Consider the following 25,992-nt stretch of genomic DNA (forward strand, 5'->3'; position numbering starts at 1 on the left):
AAGTAATTAATGTGTAAACTCGGAACCGTGGCATAAGATAAACGTGGTAGATGCTTGCTATTAAAGATCTTTCCAAGATGCCGAGCTCTGGAAAATTCAAGGCAGTCTCAACCTGAAATGGCAAGCAGCAGCACCTTCCAGATGCTGCCCACTGGTGTTGGCAGCTGGCAGAGGGCCTGGTGTTACTCAGAGTGTGCAGAGAGGCCCCAGCCAGAGAAGGCTGCAGAGGGTTGAAAGAAGTGTCTGAAACTCACACCCAATCAAAATGACACTTTTCTTTTTTGGTGTATGTACGCGCGTGTGCGTGTGCGTGTGCGTGTGCGTGTGCGTGTGTGTGTGTGTGTGTGTGTGTGTTTGCTTGCACACAGGTGCACATGAACATGTGTGCACATTTGTGTAGAAGTCAGAGGACAATCTCAGGAGCCATTCAACTTGTTTTTTGAAATAAAGTCTCACTGGCCTGGAGCCCACCAAATAGTGAAGCTGGGATCTGTGTGTCTGTACCTCCCTGCACTGGGATTATAAGCATATAGTGTCACACCTGGCTTGTTTACATGCATGCTGGAGATTAAACCTAGACCCTCATGCTCACAGAACAAACATTGCTTCCCCCCCCCCTTGTACAAGAGGGTCTCATGTAGCCCCAGTTGACCTCAAATTTGCTGCACAGCTGAAGATGACTTTGCATTTCTGATGTCCCTGTCTCTACTTTGCTAGGGCAGGGACTGCCACAGGCACCCTGGGCAAGCGGGCTACCAGTGAAGCCACACCAGTAGCCCTATGAGTTTTTTCAAATTCAAATTAGACATTTTGCTGCAGGATGATCCTCTGCTTCCCAGGCTGGCCACAAATTGTCTCTCTTCCTGCCTCAGCATCCTGACTACTGGCCTTACAGAGAAGTGCTGCCACATGGCTTAAAATGATTTGTCTTTTCTTTCTGAAACACATGGTCCCATGCAGTCCAGGGTGGCCTCCAAAATCTCTGTGTCACAGAGATGACCTGAACCGCTGCTCTTCCTGTCTGCATCTGCTGAGCACTGGGATTACAGGCATGTGCCACCATGCCGGGCTTGATGTGGAAGCCAACACTTCAAGCACCCTACAAGCCGAGCTATACATCATCGCCTCACTTTTCCCCCTTGAAGAGATCTGAAAGAGCCTATGAGAAAGGGGCCTTCAAGGGCCTCAAATGTCTGCTGTCATTTTATTGTGTCAAAACACTTTTAATGCTTTTCCCCCCTGGTATCAGACAGGAGGAGATAAGTGGATTTTGAGATATCAAAACTTAAATATTTCTTTAATATTTATAAATAGCGCATTTCTGCGTGGCTGCCCTGAGCGCCTATCACTGATATGGACAGCCATGCGGTATGGTGATGCGCAGCAGGTGGCTGGCTCATCCTGACTTGCCACTTAGGTTCCCCACACACCCCAGCTACTGCTGCTGCCAGCCTGAGGGATAGTGGGATGAGCAGGGCAGTCAGGTGGTTAGAGTGGCCACAGCCCTTGTGCGGTTCGACATGGGGCAGCCTGTTGTATTTACCCTGGTAGAAGATGTCCACACATGGCTGGTCTGCACTGATGGTTTTCAGGATTTTGGGGTAAGAAGGAAGAATCCTGATGATGTTTCTGTGATATTCTAGCAGCTTCTTCGCCGTTTCTATCTCTGAGATGCCATCTGGCTCTATCAGCCGGTTCTGTATTTCAGACTCAGGGGGCCAGTCAAAGGTGGTGTGATAGATCTCTGTTCAGGGAGAGGCACAGAGTTAGAGTACCCACCAGGGCTGCTGCAGGCTCTGCTGCACTGCCTGTTTTTACTGCCCAGGGATGTGGCTCACCATGCCCAGCCAGCAAGTACTCTCACATACAACGATGCGCGAAAACATCAGCTGCTGCCATAACAATAAAAAGACAATCATGGGGTTGGGGAGAGATGTAGCTTAGTTGGTAGTGTTTGCCTCAAATGCGCAAAGCCCTCAGCTCAATTCCCAGCACCTCATAAACCAAGTGTGGCAGCCTGTGACATTTACATACTTGGTGGAGTCACGACACTCTCTCAAATCTGTGGCTGGCATACCATTCTCCCTCCAGGACGTTCCAAAGCTAGGGACCCTCATATGGCTCTCTAGTCTTAGACCTTCTATAATGGAGGAGGAAGATCAGACGTTCAAGGTCATCTTCCCCTACGCAGCAAGCCCAAGGCTGACCTAGACTACATGACACTTCATCTCAAGGAAAGGACAGTGGTGCCCCTCAGCTCAGAACTAAGGGCAGCCACGGATCCCTGAGTGCTCACTTTGCACTGAGAAGGGCCTACAGACTCAGTTTACCCTCAGAACAATTTGATCTCTCACCCCAAGTCCAGGGAAAACCAAACCCAAGAGAGGTATCTTCCCCTCATCCCCAACCCCGACAATGTGGCAATTTAAGATCCCATTTGTGGCACATGCCAATTTTCTCAGGAAAACTCGAGAGCCTTATTCCTCCACACTTGGGGCAAGCAGTGTGGGGCACATAGTTTCCTGGGAAGAGGGACACAGGCCCCCCACCCGTCCCCAGAACCATGTCCCCTGTGCATAGCCCTGAGCCCCGAAGTGAGCTCTCCCGAGCCCAGACTCCTGGACACAGTCAACCCAGAGAGTCTGGCTCCTTGAAAACAAGACTCTGTCTTTCACCCAAGATGCCTTTCTCCCCTCACCTGCTGGGATTTCTGTGTGCCCCTCTGGAGTGCCTAGAGCAGAGAGTGGGTTGGGACATGCCCTCACTGTACTTGAATCCCTTGGGGTTAGGGGGTGGATGGGACCATCATACCTCCAGTGACGGGGTCAATCCGCTTCCCCACGTTTCTCTCAATCAGCACTGTGTCTGGAGCATTAAGCACAACTGGGCAGAAAAGAAAGGAACAAGAGGTGTGCAGGGCTCAGGCACCACACATCTGAACCTCGGGACCTCTGCTGTATGATGACATTCAATCCCACGTGCCACCCATCTCCCAGATGACACTAAATCATTCCGAGGACAGTCCATGGTGGAAAACGTCCCTGGCCATCAATTTTCACTGTGGAAAATCACTGTGTAGACATCTTGAGATTCGACTCTGCCACCCTTCCCTTGGTTTTCTAAAGAGACTCACAGCATGGGGATTCCTGAGATGAGGAACCCTGCTTTTCTAAATGATGAGATGAGGAACCCTGTTTTTCTAAATGACAAGCCCTCAACACACTTAGCTTTGTGGCTGGATTTCACCTAGTGTGTCTTTTTCTTTTTTTCTTTCTTTTTGGTTTTTTGAGACAGGGTTTCTCCGTGTAGTTTTGGTGCCTGTCCTGGATCTCGCTCTGTAGAGCAGGCTGGCCTCAAACTCACAAAGATCTGCCTGCCTCTGCCTCCCGAGTGCTGGGATTAAAGGTGTGCGCCACCACCGCCTGGCTTAATGTGTCTTTTTCTTGCTGAATTCCCAGGTCTTGAAACCCTCCCATGGGCAGTGACTGGGCCCAGGGTAGAGGATGGGAGAGAGCCCGTGTTAAGGAGCAGGGTTCACACTGCATCCTCGGGGCAGCTGGGGCCGGGGGTCTACTCACTGACATGCTTGGGCGCCAGCCCCACAGTCTGGATCATCAGCGCCTGCTCCCGCCTCTCAGGGATGCCATCCAGGATCCAGCCCTAGATAGAGTATGGAGGGGGTTCATTACTACTTTTTTTTTTACATTTATTTATTTATTTTGTGCATGCATGTGTGAGTGGATGGGTAGATAGGTGTGGGGTGTGTGTGTGTGTGTGTGTGTGTGTGTGTGTGTGTGTGTGTGTCGGTAGGTGTGTACTTGCCACAGCACACATGTGGGGGTCAGAAGGCAATTTTCAAGAGTTAGTTCTCTCCTTCTACCATGGGTCCTGGGGACTGAACTCAGGTCACTAGTGTTGACAGCAATACGCACCTTTACCCATGGAGAAGCCCCTCCCTATTTTAAATTCTATTTTAGAAGGTCTGAAGAAGGCTGGAACCTTTTCAACAAAGGAAGCGTGCCTGACAGCTGCATCACCCATCACAGCTGCTCACTTCGGAGCCAGAGCTCATGAACATGATCATAGCAGGCAGCTTACATCCAGGTTTCCCACGGCTGCCACAATCACCATCAGCATGTGCATGCCAGCATCCTTCACCGCCTCTGTTTCTGAAGATTTATAGCACATCCTCTAAGTGACTGGGCCATGGTGCCAGCTTCACCCACAGCTTCATGAGTCTGTGACCAATTTTCACCATCTGTGGTGGCTATTCTTGGTTGTCAGCTTGACTACATCTGGAATTAACTAAAACCCAAAGATGGAGGGGCACACCTGGGAGGGACTTTTGCTTAATTTGAAGTAGGAAGATCCACTTCTAATCCAGGTCTTTGAGGTAGGAAGACACACCTTTAATCTGGCCCACACCTTCTGCTAGAAGCCTATATAAGGACATGGAAGGAAGCAGCGACCACCCCCCACCCCCCACCCCTGCTACCCATTCCTTCACTGGCATTAGAGCCTGCTCCTTCTTCAGGATTCCAGCGTCTACTGAAGACCAGCTGAGACATCCAGCCTCATAGACTGAACAACTACTGGTTTGGGATCTTTGATTCATAGGCAGTCATTGTTGAATTAGCTGGACCACAGCCTGTAAGTCATTCTAATAACTCCCAAATATATATATACATATATGTATTACATATATGTTAGTTCTGTTACTCTGGAGAACCCTGACTAATACATCATTATAAATAATACTGCAGTGAACATCTTTGGGTGCACAGCCCTTTCATGTGTTGAAGTCTTTTTGAGATACAGGATTGCTAAGACAAGGGGTCCCTAGGATCAAAACCAAGCATGGTAGTGCACACATGTGATCCTAGCCTTGGGGAGGTGGAGGCAGGGGCATCCCTAGGACCAGCTGGCCATATAGCCTAGACAGTGCCTGTCTCATAAAACAAGGTGTATGGTTGTTTCTGAGGAAGAACACCTGAGGCCCCCCGCCTTTATAGGAAATGTGCATATACATTTGTACATATACATGTGCATCTGCACACATGGACATATATGTTCATATCTATAATACATATACATATTTTATATATGTGGGAGAGAGGATTTGTTATAGTGGTTTAGTTATTCAGTCATGAGCTGGATATCTCAGCTGGTCTTCAGTGTTCGCTGGAATCCCACAGAAGTAGGCTCTAGTGCCTGTGAGGACTGGACTTGCCAGCCAGAGCAAGCAGGCAGAGAGAGCAAGCTTCCTTCCTCCATGTCCTTTCTACAGGCTGCCAGCAGAAGGGGTGGCCCAGATTAGAGATTAATTATTCCCCCTTAAAAGATTTGGATTAAAGGTCTATCATCCTACCTCAAATGATCTGGATTAAAAGACTTTTAATCCAGATCATTTGATTAATGGGTTTTCTTGGGCCAGGCATGGTGGCTCATACACCTTTAATTCCAGAACTCCAGAAGCAGAGGCGGGTGAATCTCTCTGAGTTTGAGGCCAGCCTGGTCTACATAGTGATTTCCAGGACAGCCAGAGCTACATAGTAAGACTGTCTCAAAAAAGGGGGGGACAGAGTCTTCTCACTTCAAATGATTTAATTAAGAAAAAGTTCCTCACAGGTATACCTAGCCACTTGGGTTTTAGTTAATTCCAGATATAGTAACACATATTCTAAAAGGTCTTATAATAAAAAACCCAGTACCAGATATTAGGGTGAAAGCTGAAAGATCAGAGAAGCAGAGCAAGCCACAGCCACCACCTCTTACCTCACCAACTCCTCAGCCTGAAAGAGAATTAGTTCCTGCCTCCTCACGCCTTATATACCTTTCTCCACCCAGCCAATAAAGGCTTGTGCTTCCCAAGTGCTGGGATTAAAGGTGTGTGCCATCACTGCCTGGCTCTGTTTCTCTCCTAGGCTGAAACAATCTCATGTAGTTCAGGGTGGCTTTGAACTCACAGAGATCCAGATGGCTCTCTGCCTCCAGAGTGCTAGGATTAAAGGTGTGTGCCACCAGTGCCTGGCATCTATGTTTAATCTAGTGGCTTGTTCTGTCCTCTGATCTTCAGGCGAATTTTATTAGGGTACTCAATATAGCACCACAGACAACCAAGAATAACTATCACACACACACACACCAGACAAAAGATATCACCCAGATCAAATCTAAACTCCACTTTTCTTAGCACACACCGAGTACAGTAGGTCTAACCTGCTCTTTAACATGGCAGGAGCATTTGTGCACATCCCGGGTGTTCTGAGACCGTCCACTGGGAATGTCCACAGCCGCCTGAGTCCAGTCGGCAAACGTTCGCTAGTGCATCAAGTGCAGTGTTTCTGCCCATCCCAGTGCCTCACAGTTATCCTTGAAATGTTGGGGCTAGTGAGAGGGCTCTGGGCAGGAAAGGGGCTTGCCACTAAACCTGGTGACTTGAGTTCAATCCCAGGAACACATGGGAAGGTGGAAGAAGAGAACTGGTTCCACAAAGTTGTCCTCCGACCTCCGAGTACACACCACGGCACACACACCATATAAATATTTTTCTTTAAAAACTAAAAGCAACCTAAACTGTTGTACATTTATCTTTTAAAATTTTTGTTTTAAAGATAGTTATTTTTTGCATATGTCTGTGTGTCTGAGTGTGTGTCGTGTCTGTGTAGATACCCTCAGAGGCCAGAAAGAGGCACCAGAGTCCCTGGGGCTAGAGTTGCAGACAATGGTGAACCATCTGATGTGGGTACCGAGAACCAAACTCAGGCCTTCAGAGAGCTGCAGCACCCTGAACTGCTGGGCCTCCTCCCCAGCCCCATCTCACCACAGTTTCTAAGTCTGATGGAAGAGCGCCTGTCTCCATTCCCTGCGTGGCTACCAATGCTGGACACTACCCTGCGGGGAACCTGTCCAGCAAGACAGAATTACAGCCTGCACTGCTTTAGTTTACATCCGAAGAAGTGAACCCATTTTGGTAAACACTACCACAGCCATTTGAGGCAGAGACTGTCGCCATATTTTCCAGGGTTTGCCTGAGGCCGTCAAGTGTATTCAGTGTTGTTTTTAACATGCTGGTTTTTCTATTAAATCGGTGCCTGCACTCTTGCTTTGGAGTCTGGTGTTTGTGGGTGCATAAACAGGCCATTCCTACCTCGAACGGAGGTGAATACTCACTCGTATTTAAACTGTGTTCTCTCATGTGTTTGCACTTAATATTTAATAGAACCATGTTTTCTTTTGTGAACACTTAAAGCTAAGATCTAACTTGCTGCCTCGAGGCTCCCAGCTGTCCCAACCTTGGAAAAGACCCTCCCATCTGACGCTTCTCTTCTCAAGCTGTAATGGCTGGCATGAACTTGCCCGTCACCTCTTCCTGCCTGTAGACTACTAAGCTATTTTTATTTAACCTTTAAAGTTACCACAATTTTATAATTTATTGTTTTATATTAAACAGAACACATTTTATCCTCTCTTCTTTTTCAAAATGCATTCTTCCAGGCGAGCATCAAAACCGTTTTTGTTGTTTTGAGATAGAAGCTCTGAGTATTTTGGAGCAGCACCGAATGTGTATATTAATTCATGACCAGTTGATGTTCCACAGCAGAAGTCAATGACTCCTCTTCCTTTTTGTTTTCGTATGTCCCTCAGCAATCTTTGTGTTTAACAGGTGCTAGAGTCTTTTCAAGCCCAGAAAGCCTAGAGTTAGCACACTCACACACACACACACACACACACACACACACACACACACACTCACACACACTCACACATTATCTATACCTTTAGATTGAAAACTCTCTGTGTATCCCTGGCTGTTTTGGATCTCACTCTGTAGACCAGGCTGGCCTCGAACTCACAGAGCTCCGCCTGACTCTCCCTCCCGAGTGCTGGGATTAAAGGCGTGCGCCACCACTGCCCAGCACGAAGTGAACTTTGTGAGAGTGAAAGCAAACAGGCAAATGGCTTCCGGTCCACTTCACAGTGAAGGGAGGCTGTAGAAGCCCTCCTCTCGCCAGAGACCCTCCTCCCAGTCATCCCGAGGATTCAGTGTCTCTGTGGTCAGAGAATGGACTGATGGGTGAACCCACCCTGACTCACAGGATGGAGAGCAGGTCCTGGCAAAGGGCATTTTTCTTTAGAATCAAAAGTGCATGGAGATGGGGAGATGGCTCAGTGGGTAGTGTTTGATGCACAAACATGGGTGCCCAAGTCTGTATTCCCCAGGATACACCTAAAAAATCAGACGTGGTGGTGGTGCCTAAAACCCCAGCTCTGGGAAACTAGAGACCAGAGGGTCTCAGGGACTTGCTGGCCAGCCAGTCTAACTGAAATGGCAAGCTCCAGGTTCAGTGAGAGACTGTCTCAAAAAATAAGGTGGAGCCAGGCAATGTGGTACATTCCTTTAGTCCCAGCAATCAGGAGGCAGAGGCAGGTCGATCTCTGTGAGTTCAAGGCCAGCCTGATCTACAGAGTGAGTTCCAGGACAGCCAGGGATACACAGGGTACCCTCTCTCAAAAACAAACAAACAATCAAGGTTCAGAGAAATAGAAGATGACACCAGACATTGACCTCTGACCCCCACACATGTGCACACATATGCTATCACATCCACATTTCTTCACTATTGAAATATTCCAGTGCCAAGAGCCCCCACTGATGGTTTTATAAAAAGTTAAACAAATTACATCCTAAAGCACATTGAAAAAAACAAAACAAAAAAAAAAAAACAACCCATCCTTTATACAGGGGAATGCTGCCACAGAGCCTTGATTTCAGAACTATTGAGACAAAAGAGAGAAAACAATTCACGGCTTTGGATCCCCCAAGTCCTTGTTACAGACAAGTTGGACTGTAGACAAGAGGAAGAGGACCCCACAGATGCGAGCAAATGCAGGGGCCGAGGCATGGCTGCAGCCCACTTCCTCCCTCCCAGATCGGGAAGAGGGGACCAGCGTCCTTGGGAACTTCAGCTAAATTCATTCTCTCTCTCTCTCTCTCTCTCTCTCTCTCTCTCTCTCTCTCTCTCTCTCTCTCTCTCTCTCTCTCTCCCCTCTCTCCCCCCTCTCTCCCTCCCTCCCTCTCTCTCTCTCTCTCTCTCTCTCTCTCTCTCTCTCTCTCTCTCTCTCTCTCTCTCTCTCATGCCCGTGCGCATGCGCGCTGTACACATACGCATGCACACTTGCACAATTACACGCATCCTATGATGGGGGTGGAGGGAGTGGAAACCATGAGCCCTGTCACTGCTTCCTCTAACACAAGAGCTGGTCATTCAGTTTTTTGTTTTTTGTCTTTTAGTTTTTTGGAAACAAGGTTTCTCTGTGTAGTTTTGGTGCCTGTCCTGGATCTTCCTCTGTAGACCGGGCCGGCCTTGAACTCACAGAGATCCGCCTGCCTCTGCCTCCCGAGTACTGGGATTAAAGGTGTGTGCCACCATTGCTCAGCTGGTCATTCAGTTTTGAGCCCCCTTTTCTTTGTTTTAAAGACAGGGCCGTGGTATGTAGACCTGGCCAGCTTATGCCTGCTGCAGCAATCCTCCTGCCTCAGCCTTCCTAGTTCTGGAGCTGCAGGTTTGAGTCACGTCTGGAAGGTGGAAGTGGCAGACCTTCCTGGAAAGACCTGATTTTAATATTGCCTCCCTGAGCATGAGTCCACGGCAGGTTTCAGCTCATGGTCCAAAGGTCTTCCAGTTCTTCACGGGAGCAGTGCTCATCCACTTCGCACAAGCAAAAGCCGGGTTCCCAATGACCAGGAAAAGACAGTAAAACAAGGGACACCCTGGCTCCTGGGCTGATGATGACCTGTGTGGGTTGGAGACCTTGGGAAGAGGAAGGGACTCCTGCTACGACTTGGAGGATGACACTAAGGAAGGAGGCTTCTAAGGTATGGCAGCGGCAGCCCCTTGTCCCACAGGGCACGAAGCATAGACACCTCCATCCCTATGCTGTCCATGTGGGTCCATATCAGTTGCCCTTGGAGGGACAGTGGCTGGATAGAGGCTTCAGTGTGATCGTCCCCCGGCTTGGGGCCCAGAAAGCCCTCTTCCCCAGAGCACACATGTTCACAGAGGCTTGCTGCACAGTGGTAAAACGGACCACCCTTTCCAGGGGAAATGGCGGCCAGAGCTGAGAAGGAAATGGCGACCAGAGCTGAGAACACTTTTGGCAAAGCAAGAAGTAATCAGTCCGGAAACACCAATGGATGACAGCCATGACAGGGACACTGAGACATTCGCCACCACTGTGCTCCGCTAGGTTTGTGGGTCCGGCATCCAGGAGTGGTCTGGTGCAGAGGTATCAGGCAACCCCTAATTAGAATACATTATCCATCTTCTTGACACTTCAGTGAGTTGTCTGTTCCACACCGGAGCCCCAGCTTTGTTCCGAGCAGGTTAATTGATATTCCGATGCCTTAGCTCACCGTACCCCCGTGGCTCGGCTCTGTTTTATCACACATCAAAAAGGCCGTATGCTCAGGGCACTCCGCGCAGAGCTGGGGGTCTGCACAGCTGCAAGGGGCGCGGTATCACAGGAGGGACAGGCACCGAGCAGATGTCACGGCTGCAAGAAAGGGGAGCAGAGAAGCCAGGCAGCCCAGGGAAGTCAGCGCGGCGGGCGCAGCGGAGCATGGCCTGATGCAGCGAGGTTCGGCCTGCATTGTGCACAACACCAGCCCTTTCTGCTCTGCTGACTTATCAAAGCACAATTAGCAAGGCCTGTGGGAAGCCTGGCTGCCCCCTGGGCCGCCGCCTCTGTGATGTGCTTCTCTTTCCTCCCTGGCTCCTCGAAGGGAAGCCAGAGTGTGGGGGCTCCCTGGGGGTTCCCCCAGAACTGCCCCATCTCCTCCTGGCTCCAACTAAAGATCACTAGAGAAGGCTCCGTTGGAGGCATCTGGGAGCTGGTGGCTGGTTCATCCAAGGGCTCCAGGAGGCCAACAGAGACTGGGGGCTTGGATTCCAATCGCATTCCCTTGGCCCAAAGTCTGAGTTGCCAAAGCAAGTGTGAGAGGCATCAGAAACCCCGCACTGCCCTCCCTTTTCTCTAATGAAATGGGAGGTGGTCCCCAAACACTTAAGAGAAAAGGAGGGCCAGTGAGATGGCACAGAGGTAAAGGCGCATGCCACCGAGCCTGACAACCTGAGTTCAATTCCCAGAACCCATGTGGTAGGAGAAAACTGACCCCTCAAGTTGCCCTCTGACCTCTGCACACACATGTACATACACACACTAAATAAAGAAAATATAGCACTAAAAGAAAAAATGCCACCACAAGACCAGGAAGCAAGGAGATGGGCCGGACTTCACTAGTTTTAGCACGGCCCTTATAATTTTGAGAAAAGTGAACTGTTCTTTGTGTGTGTGGCCCAGACTGGCCGTGAACTTGATATATACCTGATCCCCTTGCTTCAGTGCTGAGGATACAGGTTCACATTACCATTCTCAACTAGCTAGACTAATCTCTGTCTGGCTGCAGAAAGAATCTTACTTGGGTCTGCACAACTCCACACAGAAATGGCTTGTGGGGAGGAGAGGCTGGCCTTCCAGAGGCCAGGTGAGGTAGTTTCCCCCAACAGGACCTGGTGCAGACATACTTCAGCCAGCCAAGGGCGCTGGTGAGTTGGTTTTCACTGCTGCAAGTTCATGCCTGACTGTGCCCTCCCCCAACTCCTGTACCCCAATCCGGCTTTAGCCATCAGCACACAAACCACACTGTGCTCCCATACAGGGAGCCAGCAAAGCCCCCTGGGCTTGGAGGTGTGTCCAGGACACCGTAACTTAGCTCCTTGGCCCAGTAGCTGAGAGTGAATGAATGAACACGGCATTCATTATACAAAACAGGAGCCAACCAGGATGATCAGTCACCTCTAAGGACCCTTTGGACATCAAAACATAGTTAGTTCTTTTGGGGATGGGGGTGGAGTGATGAACACCTCTAATCCCAGCCCTGGGGGAGGGGGGCTAAGGCAGGATGGCCAGGATGGCCAGGAGTTCAAGGCCTGGCCTAAATATTGAGAGATCTAAAAACAAATCAACCCCCCACCCCCCGCAAAATACCCATAATTTGCTTTTGTTCACACAGCTGGACTCTCCTGCTAGAATCCTGTGAGTTTCCTAAAATAGTGCAAAGCCAGCAAAGTTCCCATGAGGTACTGGGGAGGGCGTGGCAGTGGGGTGGTGACAAGTCACATGGGCTTATTCAACAATAAAGTGGCTCCTCCCTCAGCTGGCGCTGGCCGCACACCACTCACCTCTCCACTGCCTGGCTGTCTCCAGCATGCCTGGAACCCGCTACTGGCACAGCATCCTAATCTCCACCTGACTCTTTTCCCTCAGAGGTCAACAATCTTCTCCCAGCCTCAGTTTCCTGTGTGTATGTTGGCTCTGAAACACACACACACACACACACACACACACACACACACACACACACACAACTCAAGGCCACAGCTATTTTCCTTGTCATCTGAAAACTAACTGGGCCCCGACACTGTTCCAGGAAAAACCGCAGGCTGACCCGTGGCTGGAGAGGGGGTTTGAGGCCTCCTGTGTCTTCAGAGGCTCACTTCTTCTAGCCACAATGAGCCTGCTGCTCAGCCTGCAGACATCAGCCCATACACACCCTTAGATCACCTTCACCATGGCCTCAGCCTGAGGGTCCATGAGCCCCATAAAGGAGGGTTGATAATGTGGTGGTAAAATCCCATGCTCTGCCCGGCGGCTGTGCCAGGAGTTCAACCCTCCGATTCATTTCCAGCTCCTTTGGTCCTTCCTGGTAGCATCTGCACAGAGGCCTCATAGAGCTGTGGGTGGGCCAGTGACAGCTACCAGTCCTTGAGCCTCCACAGTGGCCCAGTGGCCCATGTCCATGGAGTGACAGCCACGGATGTCAACCCAGTTAACACTGCAAGGAGGAATAAAGCAAGCGTGCCCTGGTTCTGTGCGATGGATTGGGCTCCTCTGCTTGGGTAACACTTCCACCGTAAAGTACCGCGGACATCGGGAACAGAACCTATGACCAAAATGAGGGTGGAGATTTGTGGTAGTTTCTCAAGCTTCACTCAGTGTGACAGTCAGTCGACTTCCTGTTGCCTGCAAGATGTAGGACACTGGCTATTTATCCAGCAGCATGCTTGCCTGCACGCCACCGTGCTCCCTGCCATGACGGAACTGAACCTCTGAACTGAAAGCCAACCACCTCAATTAAATGCTTTCTTTGTAAGACTTGCTGTGGTCATGGTGTCTCCTCACAGCAATAGGACACTAACTAAGACAGGATTCTGGAAACCTATCAAGTAAACTTAAAACTCAGGGTCAGAAGCACACCCAGTGCCCACCCTCCCCCACCCCCCACTTGTTGTGAAATCAGAATTGTCATGATTGCACACAAGGGCTAAAAGAAATTCACCTGTGAGCACCAAGAGAAGTTTCAGGTTCTATGTGGAGTAAAGACAACAGCCAAGACACTTCTGTGGTTCTCAGCGAGGAAGACAGAACCCAGCTTCCGGCCTCCACCAAGAGCTAGAGCTGGCATCTCTTTTTCTCTTGAGACAGGGTCTCATGTATCCCAGGCTGACCTTGAACTCAACAGCGTAGCCAAGAATGACCTTGAACTTCTGATCTTCCTGCCTCCACCTCCTGAGTGTTGGGATTGCCATCATGGTGCACCAGCATGCCTAGCTTTATGCCGTGCTGGGAGATGGAACATCGGCCTCCTGCTTGCCACACAAGCATTCTACCACCTGGGCTGCATCTCCAGCCTGATGCCTGCTCTCTCCCTAGCTCAAGGAAGGAGTGCACGGGACCAGCCTCATGCACCCACTGCCTGCCTGGCCTCTGGGCAGGGGTGCCATGCTTCCTTTGGGTGAGCTGGTCAGCCACTCACCTTCATCGTTTTGTTGACCCTCTGCCCTCGGTTGCCTTTTATGGGCCAGCTGTTCAGGGCTACGGGCACTGTGTGTGCTGACAAACGCTGGCTCACCATTATTTTTGTTTTGTTTTGCTTTTTTTTTTTTTTTGTTTTTTGTTTTTCGAGACAGGGTTTCTCTGTGTAATTTTGGTGCCTGTCCTGGATCTCGCTCTGTAGACCAGGCTGGCCTCGAACTCACAGAGATCCACCTGTGCTGCCTCCCGAGTGCTGGGATTAAAGGCATGCGCCACCACTCAGATGAGGGTCCAGTGACCCTTCCTACTCCCTCCTACAAAGGAATGTCAGTAGTGCCCAGGCGGGTTGTGATGGCCTCTTGCGGCAAGCACAGCTGTGATGGAGACGGCTGTTGATTGGTTGGGAGGGAGGCAGTGGTCCACAGACTACTCTCTTCTCAAGGGAGCAGTTGTATTCTTCCTCTGCCAACAACCCCCACCCCCAAGTCTGAAATGCAGAAGTCACCTGGATTCTTGAATTATACCCAGTGCCTTTTCAGCTCATCCCAACTTCCAGCCTAGGGGCAAGTGGAGAGGGCCAGGAGGCTGGCTACGGCTGGTTTTCCCTTCCGGGCCCCTGTGGGAAAGACTGTGCACTCCTGCCTACTCCTCATTGGATCACGGTCCTGACAATGCTGCTTAAGACTCTTGGTATACTTCGAGCCCCGCCCCCAAAGTATGCAAGACTCTCCTTCCTTTTTCCATTCCTTTCTTCTTCTTCCTCTTCTTTTTTAAAGATTTATTTATTATGTATACAGTGTTCTGCCTGCAAGCCAGAAGAGGGCGCCAGATCTCATTACAGATGGTTGTGAGCCTCCATATGGTTGCTGGGAATTGAACTCAAGACCTCGGGAAAAGCAGCCAGTGCTCTTAACCGCTGAGCCATCTCTCCAGGCCCCCTTCCTTTCTGCTTTCTCCCACTCCCTCCTTGCTCCCTCTTACCCACCATTCCCTTTCCCTTCTCCCCCACCTCCCCAAGTGCTGAGATTACGGCTGTGTGCCACCACGCTCGCCCAGCTGACACTGTTCTCCAGCATAAGGGACAGAGGAACAAGCATCAGTCTTCAACCCCTAGGTCACACTCCGACGGTTCTCACTGAGCTCCTCCGGCAGTGGAGTGTCTTAACCTGTCTGACTGGACCTAAGGGCAGTGCATGGCATTGAGCACTGGGCTGGATCTCCTCAGAGAACGAGGCGGTCATTGTTTGAGGCCATGCACTGCAGCGCCCACGCCTGGGAGACTCTCCAGTCACTTCCTGTCTGCATGCCCCAGCCCAGCTATCTTGAGAGGTGGCGCCAACTAGCAGGGGTGGGCCCAGCTGTGTGTCCACTGGCTTCCAGCCCACTTCTTGATTGCAGACCCAGAGAAAAGAATCCTGGTAGCTGAGATCAGATCCTGACTCACAGCATGCTAAATGGGTTATTTTAAGCCCCTCAGTTTGTAATGCAAAGAGAGGAAACCAATGTCCGGTGCACTGTTCACTGAGTGTCCCATGCTTCTCATATGGTACCCAGCAGAACCTGTGCTCCATAGACCCTGTACTCCATAAATACTGATGGAAGCAGGGAATGAACGACATTTGGGATCGCTCCCAAGTTCTGCATCACCACGGCAATAAAACCCTTTCCAAGTTGCTGCTGATCCACAGAAGGGTGGTGGTGGTTAAGATCCAACAGAGCGGTGTGGTCAGGGTGGAGAGTTTACTTGGAGGTGTCAGCACTAACGGACACACTTGTCTTCCGGTTCCTTCAGGGAGATGGTGTGGCTGCTGCCCTGGGTGGTTTAGATGGACTGTGGAGGGCTCTCTGGTGACTCCCATCTGAAGACCCAAGTCTTTGAAGTTTTCAAGTCTCTCATTCAACCTTGGTCCCCACACCCTGGTCAAGTTCAACTGCTACACCCCCAAGTGGCAGCACACCTTGAGGCCTGGGGTCCAATTTCTTCAGAGCCCATCTTTCATGTTGATGTGGTGCCTTATGCAGTGGAATTTTCCAATGTTTTTCTTTAATTCCTTCAGTGAACAGAAATAAGGTTCAACCATTGCTGTGGGATGTCTTTCTGAATGCTGTGAATATGTGTTGCTCTGATTGGTTGATAAATAAAGCTGCACTGGCCTATGGCAAGGCAGCTGAGAGGCAGGTGGGAAATCCAAGGAGAGAGACAGGAAGAGAAAGGAAAGGCAGGAGAGATGCCAGCCTGCCGCCCAAGGAACAACATGCCAGCAGACCGGTAAGCTACAGAACACGTGGCAAAACATAGATGAATAGAAATGGGTTAATTTAAGTTATAAGAGCCAGCTAGCAAGAAGCCTGCCATATGCCATGCAATTGGTAATTAATATAAGCCTGAGTAATTATTTTATAAGCAGCTGTGGGACCGCCAGCCAGGCAGAACCGGAGAAACTTTCCGACTGCAAACCATCAAGATGTCTGATGTTAAAACACAAAGCAGATCATCACCCTGCCTCATGGATGAATTCCAACTTATTTTCTTAGTATCCTCTTTGCTTGAGAAAGGATCTCACACTGTAGCCCAGGCTGGCCTCTAACTCTCAGCAATCCTTCTGCCTCAGCTTCTCAAGTGCTGGGAGTATAGGTGTGCCATGGCACTGACTTTCATCTGTGTGTGTGTGTGTGTGTGTGTGTGTGTGTGTGTGTGTGCATATGTATACACATATACATATAATTTGTAGACTCTTTTTCAGAAGCTATCTACCTAAAACCTTTGGCAGAAGAAGGGAACCGGGGCTGGTGAGCGGCTGTGTCGGTAGAGCACTCACTGTGCAAGCGTGAGGACCTGGATCTCCAGAACCCACATAAGAAAGCCAAGTGTGCTGGCACACAGTTGTAGTGCCAGTGCCAGCCGGGAAGGCAGACAGGCAAACCCTGGGTAAAAGCAGAAGACCCTGTCTCAGAGGTGGAAGGGCTGGAGAGACAGCTTAGAGGCTAAGAGCACCTGCTGCTCTTCTAGGGGACTCCCACATCAGGTGGCTCCCAGCTGCCTACACCTCCAGCTCCAGGGAGTCTAGAGTCCTCTTCTGAAGTCCACTGGCACCTGCACCTGCACATACATGCCTAAATTATTACTACTACTACTACTACTACTACTACTACTACTACTACTATTATTATTATTACATAATGATATAATGTGGAGTGACTGGGGAAGACACCACACATGTATACACATACAGATACACAAATAATTAGGGGAGGGGAACTGAGGCTTGGACAGTGGTGAGGACATGGCTGTGCTCTGAGGGCCAGTGGGCCAGAACTAAGGGGTTGCCGCCAACAGAGCTTTAGGTCAGCTGCTGTCAATGTGGCATCACACATTGGTGCAGACCCTGTTCACAGGGTCCTGTCACCCAAACCAGATCCAGGCGGACAATCAAGGCTGAAGAACACGGAAGAGGGGAGCTGATTCACGCAAGGATGCCCCACCTCCCCTCAGCTAGGAAAGACTTGCAGCTGTTTACAATACACGTCACAAGGAAGGCACTGTGTCACTCATACAAACACAGAGGCCTGCGCACAATGAAGTGTGTTCTCCTCTGGAGGCTCGAGTGAGGAAGAACTCCCTTCTTGGCTCATTCAGACTGGGACAGCATCCATTTGTTCCTGCTGGTGGAGGCTGGCTGCGGCCTGCTGCGCCCAGAGGCCACCATGGGAGCTCCTCCAACCTGCTTGCTCTTTGTATGGTACCAACAAGGAGAACGTCCCTCTCCAGTCTCCCGGGACACATTACTGTGTGATGTGATGCCAGGCCATGACCTCACCTGCTCCAGAGGAGGGGACTACACAAGATGTAGGCACCAGGAAGTAGAAAACCAAAGGCAGGAACCTCTATGTGCCACAGAGTGTGAAGGTCCTGAGTTGGGTAGGGCCAGTCCAGAGGAGGGCTAAGAGGCCATCCAGGGAAGGTGGGTGATGGAGGGATGAAGCTGACTGCAGGCAGCCCAGGGGGGGCGGGGGGGGGAGGCTCTAAGGACATTGCCCGGAAAAGTTTTGTGTGTGTGAGAGAGAGAGTATGCATGTAGAGGCTCACTGATCCAGCTGTACTTGCTGGCCAGTAAGCAATCGGGGATCTGCCTGACTCTGACCCATCAGTGCTGGGGTTACAGATATGTGCCACACCCAGATTCATGTTTATTTTAAAGAAACAGGTGTTTCCTCTGTGTATAACAGCATCTTCTGAAGGGTGAGCTTTCGAGGCAAATCTCTCCACATTGTCTTGAGGGGAGGAGCCACCCCAGGCAGCTGGGAGTGGCCAAGAGAAGGTCCTCTGGTGGTTTCTGAGTCCTGAACTATGTGAATGGATGTACTGTGGCTAAAAAACTGCATTCATCTGATGTTTGTTTTTCTTTCTGACACAGTGCTTGGAATTGAACCAGGGCCTCCTGCATGCTAGCAGACGGGAAGCAACATGAAGGAAGCCATGGGAAGAACCCTAGGCACTTGCAGAAAGCTGGACCAAGAAAAAGCGTGCCAACCATCCCATCCATGGCACACAGCACACACACACTGGCCAGGGTGCCAGAGTCTCTGGTTCTGACCCTTTTTATGCACATCCCCGTGCCCACGCCTGCCTTCTTAGCTCTCCTTTATCCAAGAGAAGTGATGTGGGCACACTGTGACCTCAGGGACTCGACTGTCCCTAAGGAGCACCTCCTATATCTCTAGCAGGTTGAGCTGCCACCTTTTCATAGTTCTGAAACGAACTGCTAATTTCTCTTTCTCTAATGCATTTGATGGTCACTTCAAATAAAATTCTTCAAAGAGATCGCAAAAGAAGAAAAAAGCGGAGGAAAGAAAAGAACCAGGGCATTAACCACAGACTTCTGATGGGTTATGTTTCCCTGAATGCTATTTCCTGCAATATTTTTGTGCTCTAAATGATCAGTTCTAGTCCCTGTGTAGCTAAATAATAATAATTACCATATAAATGAATATGCATATGTGTCATTTTCCTCCCGAAAAGCGAGAGCGCCTGCTTGTTTGGGGTGAGGGTTTGTTTTGCTTTTGAACAACCAAAGCTCATAATTAGAAGCCTCGCCTCGCCCTGGAAATCTGTCTCCGTCGGGAGGAGATGAAAACGGCTCCAGATGCCCCTTGAAGGTTAAAAGAAATCTTAAAACAAATTGAAGGAGGTGCTTCTTCTCCCCGCAGGTAACAACGGCTGGGACACAATCACAATCACAGACATGCAGGTCAGAGAGGCACCCCTGTCTTCAAGGACAACCCTGTTGTTGTGCAAGGTGGGGAAATGGAGGCACGAAGGAGGAAAGAATGACCAAGCCTCCAGGAGACACCCCATCGTGACAGGAGCTCCCTCCTCAGTAAAGGAAAGTGGAGAACCACCATGGAAGACACTGATGCCAGACTCAGGCCTCCACACACACACACAGCAAGAAAAACAACAACAAGCCAGACAGTGGTGGCGCACACCTTTAATCCCGGTAGTCAGCAGTCAGGAGGCAGAAGCAGGCGGATCTCTGAGTTTGAGGCCAGCCTGGTCTACAGAGTGAGTTCCAGGACAGCCAGGGTAACACAGAAAAACCCTGTCTCAAAAAACAACAACAAAACAAAACAAAAAAATCACAACTAGGTGAGGTACTGAAGGTGCACTGGGCCCGACCACAGGTGCCACCCGCCCGATCAGAGGGGCCACCAACAGCTTAGCAGTCACAGGCTTTCCAAACAGTAGAGGTGGCCTGCAATGAGACATAGCAGATAAAGCTGTTCCCATCATCAGTCACCATGGCAATAAGTGTTATAAATGTCTGTGTGGTCAACAGTATCAATCACAACACAGTATCATCACATATAATAAGATAGAATCAAGGCAGCAATTATGATATAAACGTATCAGTAATAGTAAATGTCATCATTCTGTTGACAGTGGGAACTCTTGGCAAGGACCCTAGGAGCTTGACCTTGAACTTGGTCTACACTGCAGGTATACTGTGAAAACAGGCTGCATGGATGAAGCTTGTAAACAGGTTCAAGAAGGGCTGCTGGACATTAGCCTTTGTTGGGGCTCAGGATTCAGCCCACTTGGAAGAGTGATTGCCTGCCATATGCAAAGCCCTGGGCCCCATTCCTGGCACTGCATAAACCAGATGTGGTGGTCCATGACTGTAACCCCAGCACTCAGGACACACAGGCACAAGGATCAGAGGTGCAAAGCCAGGGTGAGCCATATGACTCTTGTGTATCCTGGAGGGAAAGCTTGAGATACAACTGAAATCACTGAAGAGCCTCAGTTTCTCTGAAACCATCACCCCATAATGTCTGGTAGAGACCAGGCAGCCCCGACCAGCTGGGTCACTGTCAATTTCGTGTTTCATTTTTAAAGATTTGTTTATTTATGTGTACATGTGTATGTCTGCATGTATATAAGCAGCTACCCAGAGAGGTCAGAAGAAGAGATTAGATGCCCCGGAGCTGGAGTTATGGACAGTTGTGAGCCACCTGATGTGGGTGCTGGGAACCGAATTCTGCTCCTCTGCAAGAGCTGCAAGGCTGAGCCATCTCTCCAGGCCTGTGTGTCGCATTCCTAATGTGTTCAGATAGAAACAGAGGGCAGCTGAGTTCTTGTGACTGCAGCTTGCTCCCAGGACACACAAAACCACTCTGTAACTGAGCCTGAAGCGTTTGTGGCTTTGCCTTGCCAGCTAAGCTTCCACGCTTACTGCCTGCCACCGCCGGGATGCAGTGACATGAGAAAAGACACTTGCACCAATCAGTACTATTTTGTCTATTATGAGGCTCCAGAGGGACGGTGACTCTCAGAGCTGCCCAGCTGGTTCCAGGTGCCTGGGTTTCCATGCCAGCCAGGTTATCCCCAGTTACATGACAGCAGGATAAGCTCCCACTTTTCCTCTCTCTTCACTCCTTACGTCAGTCACATCTCCTTGTTCCCCTACAGTCCTGGCTGGGAGCTGGAGAGAAGGTCCACGAACACCTCCACAGGCATGTCCTTCCCACCACCTTGGCAGCCAAGCCCCTCCAGGGAGGGAGACTCCTGCAGCACAGGCCAGTATCTCTACCTGGCCAATCCTGGATGTTTTTGTAAAGTTTTATTGGGAAGAGACGCTGCCCTTTCATGACACCTGTATTTAGCTGCTTTGGTAGTACATCAGCGCGAAGTGGCTGTCACACAGACATGGAGTCAGCAAGCCCGGAATGATCTCACCACAGCACAGCTGGCCAGAAGAGCCCCAGATCTGGGCACCTGCTCATGCCTGGGCTGGCTGGCTGTGAGTGGCTTGAGGTAAGAAGAACACAAAAACAGTTCAGACCCCTCTTTGACCCTGAGACTTCAGCTTATATGTGACCTGTTCATAATTCACATGACTGGACCACACAGGGTAAGCCTGTGAAAACTGCTGTTCATTCACCTGCACATTAAAAACAAAAACAAAAAAACAACCTGGGTGTTCTTCTAGATCTTGCCCCCCCCACACACACCAATCAATTTTTAAGGGAGGTAAGAAGAGGGGGATGGAGGTAGAGAGAATAGTATGTCTGCACATATGTGTGTTACACAGGTTCCAGGTCTGGGCAGAATAGACTAAACACACCCGACCTTGTCGTCATCCCCACACATTTACGCATCCTGAATCCTCAAGGCAGGTACCAAGTAGGGGAAGGAGAGGGCCAGGAGGAAAGGTCAGGGTGGGGGAGCATGTGGGAGGAGCCCCACAGGCTTTCCTGCTGCAGCTAGCATGACTCAGAAACAGGGGCCCAAGAGCCTGTAATAAACGCCCTAATGGGGACAGTTGTAGGACACACAAAGCTGAGTCCCAGAAGTAAATCACAACTTTCTGGCGGGAAGGCTGAGGTGTACAACAGGAAGTGATCAGGGAGCTCAGGAAGGCAGCCCCCTGAGTTAGCTTTTGCTGTGGTAGAACTTCTAAGACTTTTTTTTAACATTTTTTTTTTTTTTAGAGAAATGATGATTAATCTGTATTGTCAGCCTTACTGGAATTAGAGCCACCATGGAATCACATCACTGGGTGTCCAGGAGGGCATCTATAGAGGCTTAACTGAGCATCTATAGGGTGAGAAGACCCATCCTGACGGTGGGCTGGAGTCTTAGACTGAATAAAAAGGAGAGAGTGAGCCGAGCACCAGCATCCGTCTCTCTCGGCTTCCTGCCTCGGATGCCACGTGACTGATCACCTCACATCCTGCTACCATGCCTCCCCCAACAGTCTTCCAAGGAGTGTGCTGAGAAATGAAGGCTTTGATTTGGTACAGAGGCAGCAAGGGAGGGAGGGATGGCCCTGCAGTCCTCACAACAGCCGAAAACAAGGTCTACATCAACCCAAAACCCAGAGCCACCAGGTTGGAACATGCTAGAACCAAATGAATCAATCACCTGCCAAGGCAAAAATGTCAACATTCACCACAGGACAGGACCCAGAGTCTCATGACATGAAGAGCATCCAGGATATAGCCCCACTCAGCCCAGGGAGATCCAGGCCACTCCTGACTCGTGTGGAGGAAGAAAAACACCATTGCCATGGTGTGGCCCAGGTGTTGGAATCATTCACAAAACAAAGACTCTAAAGCAGGTGGTTTAAAAAAAAAAAAAAGCCAATCTAGTAAATGATGGAAAGATCAGTGTCTTGACAAAGACACAGGAGGCAGAAAGAAGAACCAACTGAAATTTTAGGACTTAGAAAAGCAATAACCCAAGTAGAAACCACACTGGGTGGGCTCAGAGGCAGGAGGACAACAGGACTGGAAGGATTAAGGAGCCTGGTGAAGTTCACTCTAAATGATCACATCTGATAAGCAGAGAAATGAGAACAGAACAGAGTCTTGGGGACCTGTGGACAACAGGTGTGTTACTAGAGCACCAGTAGGAAAGGAGAATGTGGTGTACATGGGATCAACTTGACGTGAGTATGGCCATCTTGGTTATAACTGCCACTCTGCCATCCGCTCACCCTGATGCATCCCAAGCCCTAGGGAACAGCGTCCTTCAGACAGACAGCGAGTGTGCTGTATGGCCCCTGGAGCCAGACTTGCTTCTCAACCCATGTTGGGCATGTGAATAGGTTTTGGGAAAGGCCAGGCACACTGGGACCCACCTTTACGTGCCTTAGCATAAAACCCTTTCTCTAGCATGTGGGGCAGGGGACTGCCTGAGTTGCTGTTATCCAACACACGCTTCTGTCCCAAGCTTCCTCTGACCTCTCCTGGTGTGACTCTGGGCCCTTTTACCCACTTGTGACTGGCTCTCAAACACTGGACCAGGTTTCCTGAAACTGTGCAGGGAATGATTTAAATGATAAAAGCTGGGGCTGGAGAGACGGCTCGGTGGTTAAAAGCCCTGGCTGCTCTTCTAAAGGACCAGGATCCAGTTGCCAGCTCAGACTGTCTGTGACTCTAGTTGCAGGGGATCTTATGCCCTCTTCTGGCCTCCATGGGCACTGCACACATGTGGTGCACAGACATACACTCAGACATAAAATAGAAATAAATAAAAATTTAAAAAGATCAAAAGTCAAAGACCTTGGATACTTCAGGGTCACTAGCTCCTTCATGTAGCCCCTCCCACATACACTTTGGCAATTTTATTTTGCTGGTTTCTCTCCTAGGACCCCTCAGAGTGGGTTAGCCATCCCTAAGCACCCCAACGGAACTGTCAACTACCACAGCTGCTCTGAAGCCCATGACCACACACTGGCCTTTGCTCAGCTTCTAGTTGCCAGCTTCACCTTCTCCGTAGCCTCAAAGATGGACACATCCCTCCCCCTTATTCTGGTAACCACCCCTGGCCATGCAGTGCCATGTAGTCTTACCCTCCTGAGGCAGTCATCCTCATTCAGGCGCTCCTGGACCAGGCCGACAAGCAACGAATTGGGAATCCTCTGAAGGAAAGATACATGGTGTGAGGTCCCCAACCCCAGCCTGGTGCTCAGAGGGGCAGACACGGGCAGCACCCTTGACTGGGCCCCTGAGCATTCTCCCCATAATGGTTCACCCATGTCATCCCTTCCACATCCTCTCATGTTTTACCACCCAACTCCATGTCTACCTCCAAGCATCAGGCTTCCCCCACCCTCAGGGGATCTGTGGCTCATGAGTGCATACCTCACACTGACCCATGCCCCATGAGTGCAGATAATGAGGTTTTCATTACACAAGCTGCTCAAGGATGTGTCTATCATTCCCAGAAGTGGTGACATTGCTCAAGGAAAGGAACTGTGTCTTTGGTCTTCGTACCCCACACAAGGTAGGAGGGGGAGCCAGTTGGCTGAGGCTTGAGTGTGTGCACACCTCTCGCCAACAGCACATTCAATGACTTCACAATGGTGACCAAAAGCTGGCTTTGATGAAATTGTTCGCACCACAACAAATGGGCAAATGATAGAAGGTCTTACCCCCACACGACTGAGTGTGAATGTTGACCAGCAGACCCCGGCCCTAGCATCTGAATAGTGCCAAGGCTACGTTTCTGGAAGCCTGGCTTTTATGAATCAGTGACACATCGAAGTCACGGAGTCATGACCACAGCTGGTATCTCCACCTTGGGGGCCACCTACCTTGCTTTTTTTTCCTTCTTTCACTGGCCTGGAACATTCCACCTAGGTTAGGCTGGCTGGCTGGCTAGCCTCAGGACCCTTCCTGTCTCTGTCTCCTCAGCTCTGGGATTACAAGTATGCATGACACATGCCTGGCTTTTTTACACAGGCCATGGGGATGAAACTCATGCGTGTACAGCAGCACTTTGCCTACTTAGCCATCCCCAGCCCCCTCCCACAGCCCTTGCTTTTTTCAGACAAGGTTTTATGTAGCCCAGGCTCTCCTCCAACTCCTATGTAGCCAAGGATGACCTTTTATGACTGAGCCCACTGCCTCTACCTCCCATGTGCTCGGATTATCAGGGATCTAATCCAGGGCCTGATGCCTGCTGGACAAGTATTCTACCAACAGAGCCACATCTTCAGCCCAGCCAGTGGCTTTCCTGGAACCCGCCCCAGGAGTTCTGAATTTGAGAACCTGCATTTCCAACACGTTCCCAAGTGATGGCATTGCTCCTAGACTGAGGCCTCACATGGAGAACCTCTGGCCTAAAATGACCTCAGAGTCGTGCCTTTTTGCTGGTGCCCACGTCTTCCCACGTGTCCAGTGGAGTTCCCAGGGTGGGCAGTATAGAAAGCGTGGAGGGGTAGCACCTTCTCTTCTCATCCCCTCCAGTCCCCTCCCAGCCAGAGCGGCTTCCATTCCTGGGCCATGTTCCCAGGGCTCACCCCCTCTCCCTGATGCCATCTACTTCTACAGCATTCAAATAAGTACAGGGACACAGGAAGTACCTGCCCAGATGCACGGAGTCGGAGCAGTCAAAGCTCATGGTTGAAAGGTTGGCAGGCCCAGGTGGGGTGCATGCCTCGGGAAGCCTTCCCAGCAGGGGCTAGGTGGCAGCTTTGAGCAAGGCCCATCCCGGTGCCCCCCGCCGTTCCCTGCCACTGTGCTGTCTGGATGGCAGCTTTGATGTGTCACATCACCACGAGGGCTTCTGGGCTGCTTCTCCAAGCCCTGCCAGACTGTCTTTGCAGGAGTCAGGCCGCCTCCTTCCAGAACCTGGTAATGCATCTCCACCCTGCAGCCCCCAGGCCTGGCTTTGCGGGGAGAGGCAGAGATAGGTAGATGGAGCCCAGGTGGCTCCTCCTGGGCACAGGTGTGAGTGCCCGGACTTGCCTGGGGTCACTCTGCTTCCTTGTTTGCTTAGGGACAGCATTGGCTGCATCTCCTCCAGCCAGTTTGGGTTTTGCAGCTTTGGGGCCCAGTGGTGGGGTGGCTGGCTCGCCACCCCAATGAGCCTTCCTCTCTCGAAGGACATGCTGATTGGATGCTTGGAGGTGGCAGGTGTGTGGGCTGTTCCTGGTTCTGCCCCCCAGGACCACTTAACTTCCAGGATTGGACTTCATTTCACATTGGAATGGCATGAGCTTGGGTCACTTATCACCAGGCTCCACTTTGGGGGACCCTAATGTCCCTGGGTCACCTAGGTGGGCACTTTAATGCACAGAACAGACTCTAGCAGTACAGCAGAAA

The 25,992-nt window shown here is 50.4% G+C and overlaps 1 protein-coding gene across 1 annotated transcript in view; it reads right to left on the reverse strand.

Annotated features, from left to right (window-relative positions):
* The window catches only part of Ak8 (adenylate kinase 8), a 126,133-nt gene that overhangs the window by 84,646 nt on the left and 15,495 nt on the right, over positions 1-25,992 (reverse strand). Inside the window, exons 5-8 of the mRNA XM_028883338.2 lie at positions 23,736-23,804; positions 3,579-3,660; positions 2,812-2,883; positions 1,544-1,744 (exon numbers count right to left, since the gene is read on the reverse strand). Coding sequence (XP_028739171.1) covers positions 1,544-1,744; positions 2,812-2,883; positions 3,579-3,660; positions 23,736-23,804 — 424 coding nt within the window. The remainder of the gene's footprint in view (positions 1-1,543; positions 1,745-2,811; positions 2,884-3,578; positions 3,661-23,735; positions 23,805-25,992) is intronic.

This window comes from Peromyscus leucopus, chromosome 4, assembly GCF_004664715.2.
Source record: "Peromyscus leucopus breed LL Stock chromosome 4, UCI_PerLeu_2.1, whole genome shotgun sequence".
Lineage (NCBI taxonomy): Eukaryota > Metazoa > Chordata > Mammalia > Rodentia > Cricetidae > Peromyscus > Peromyscus leucopus.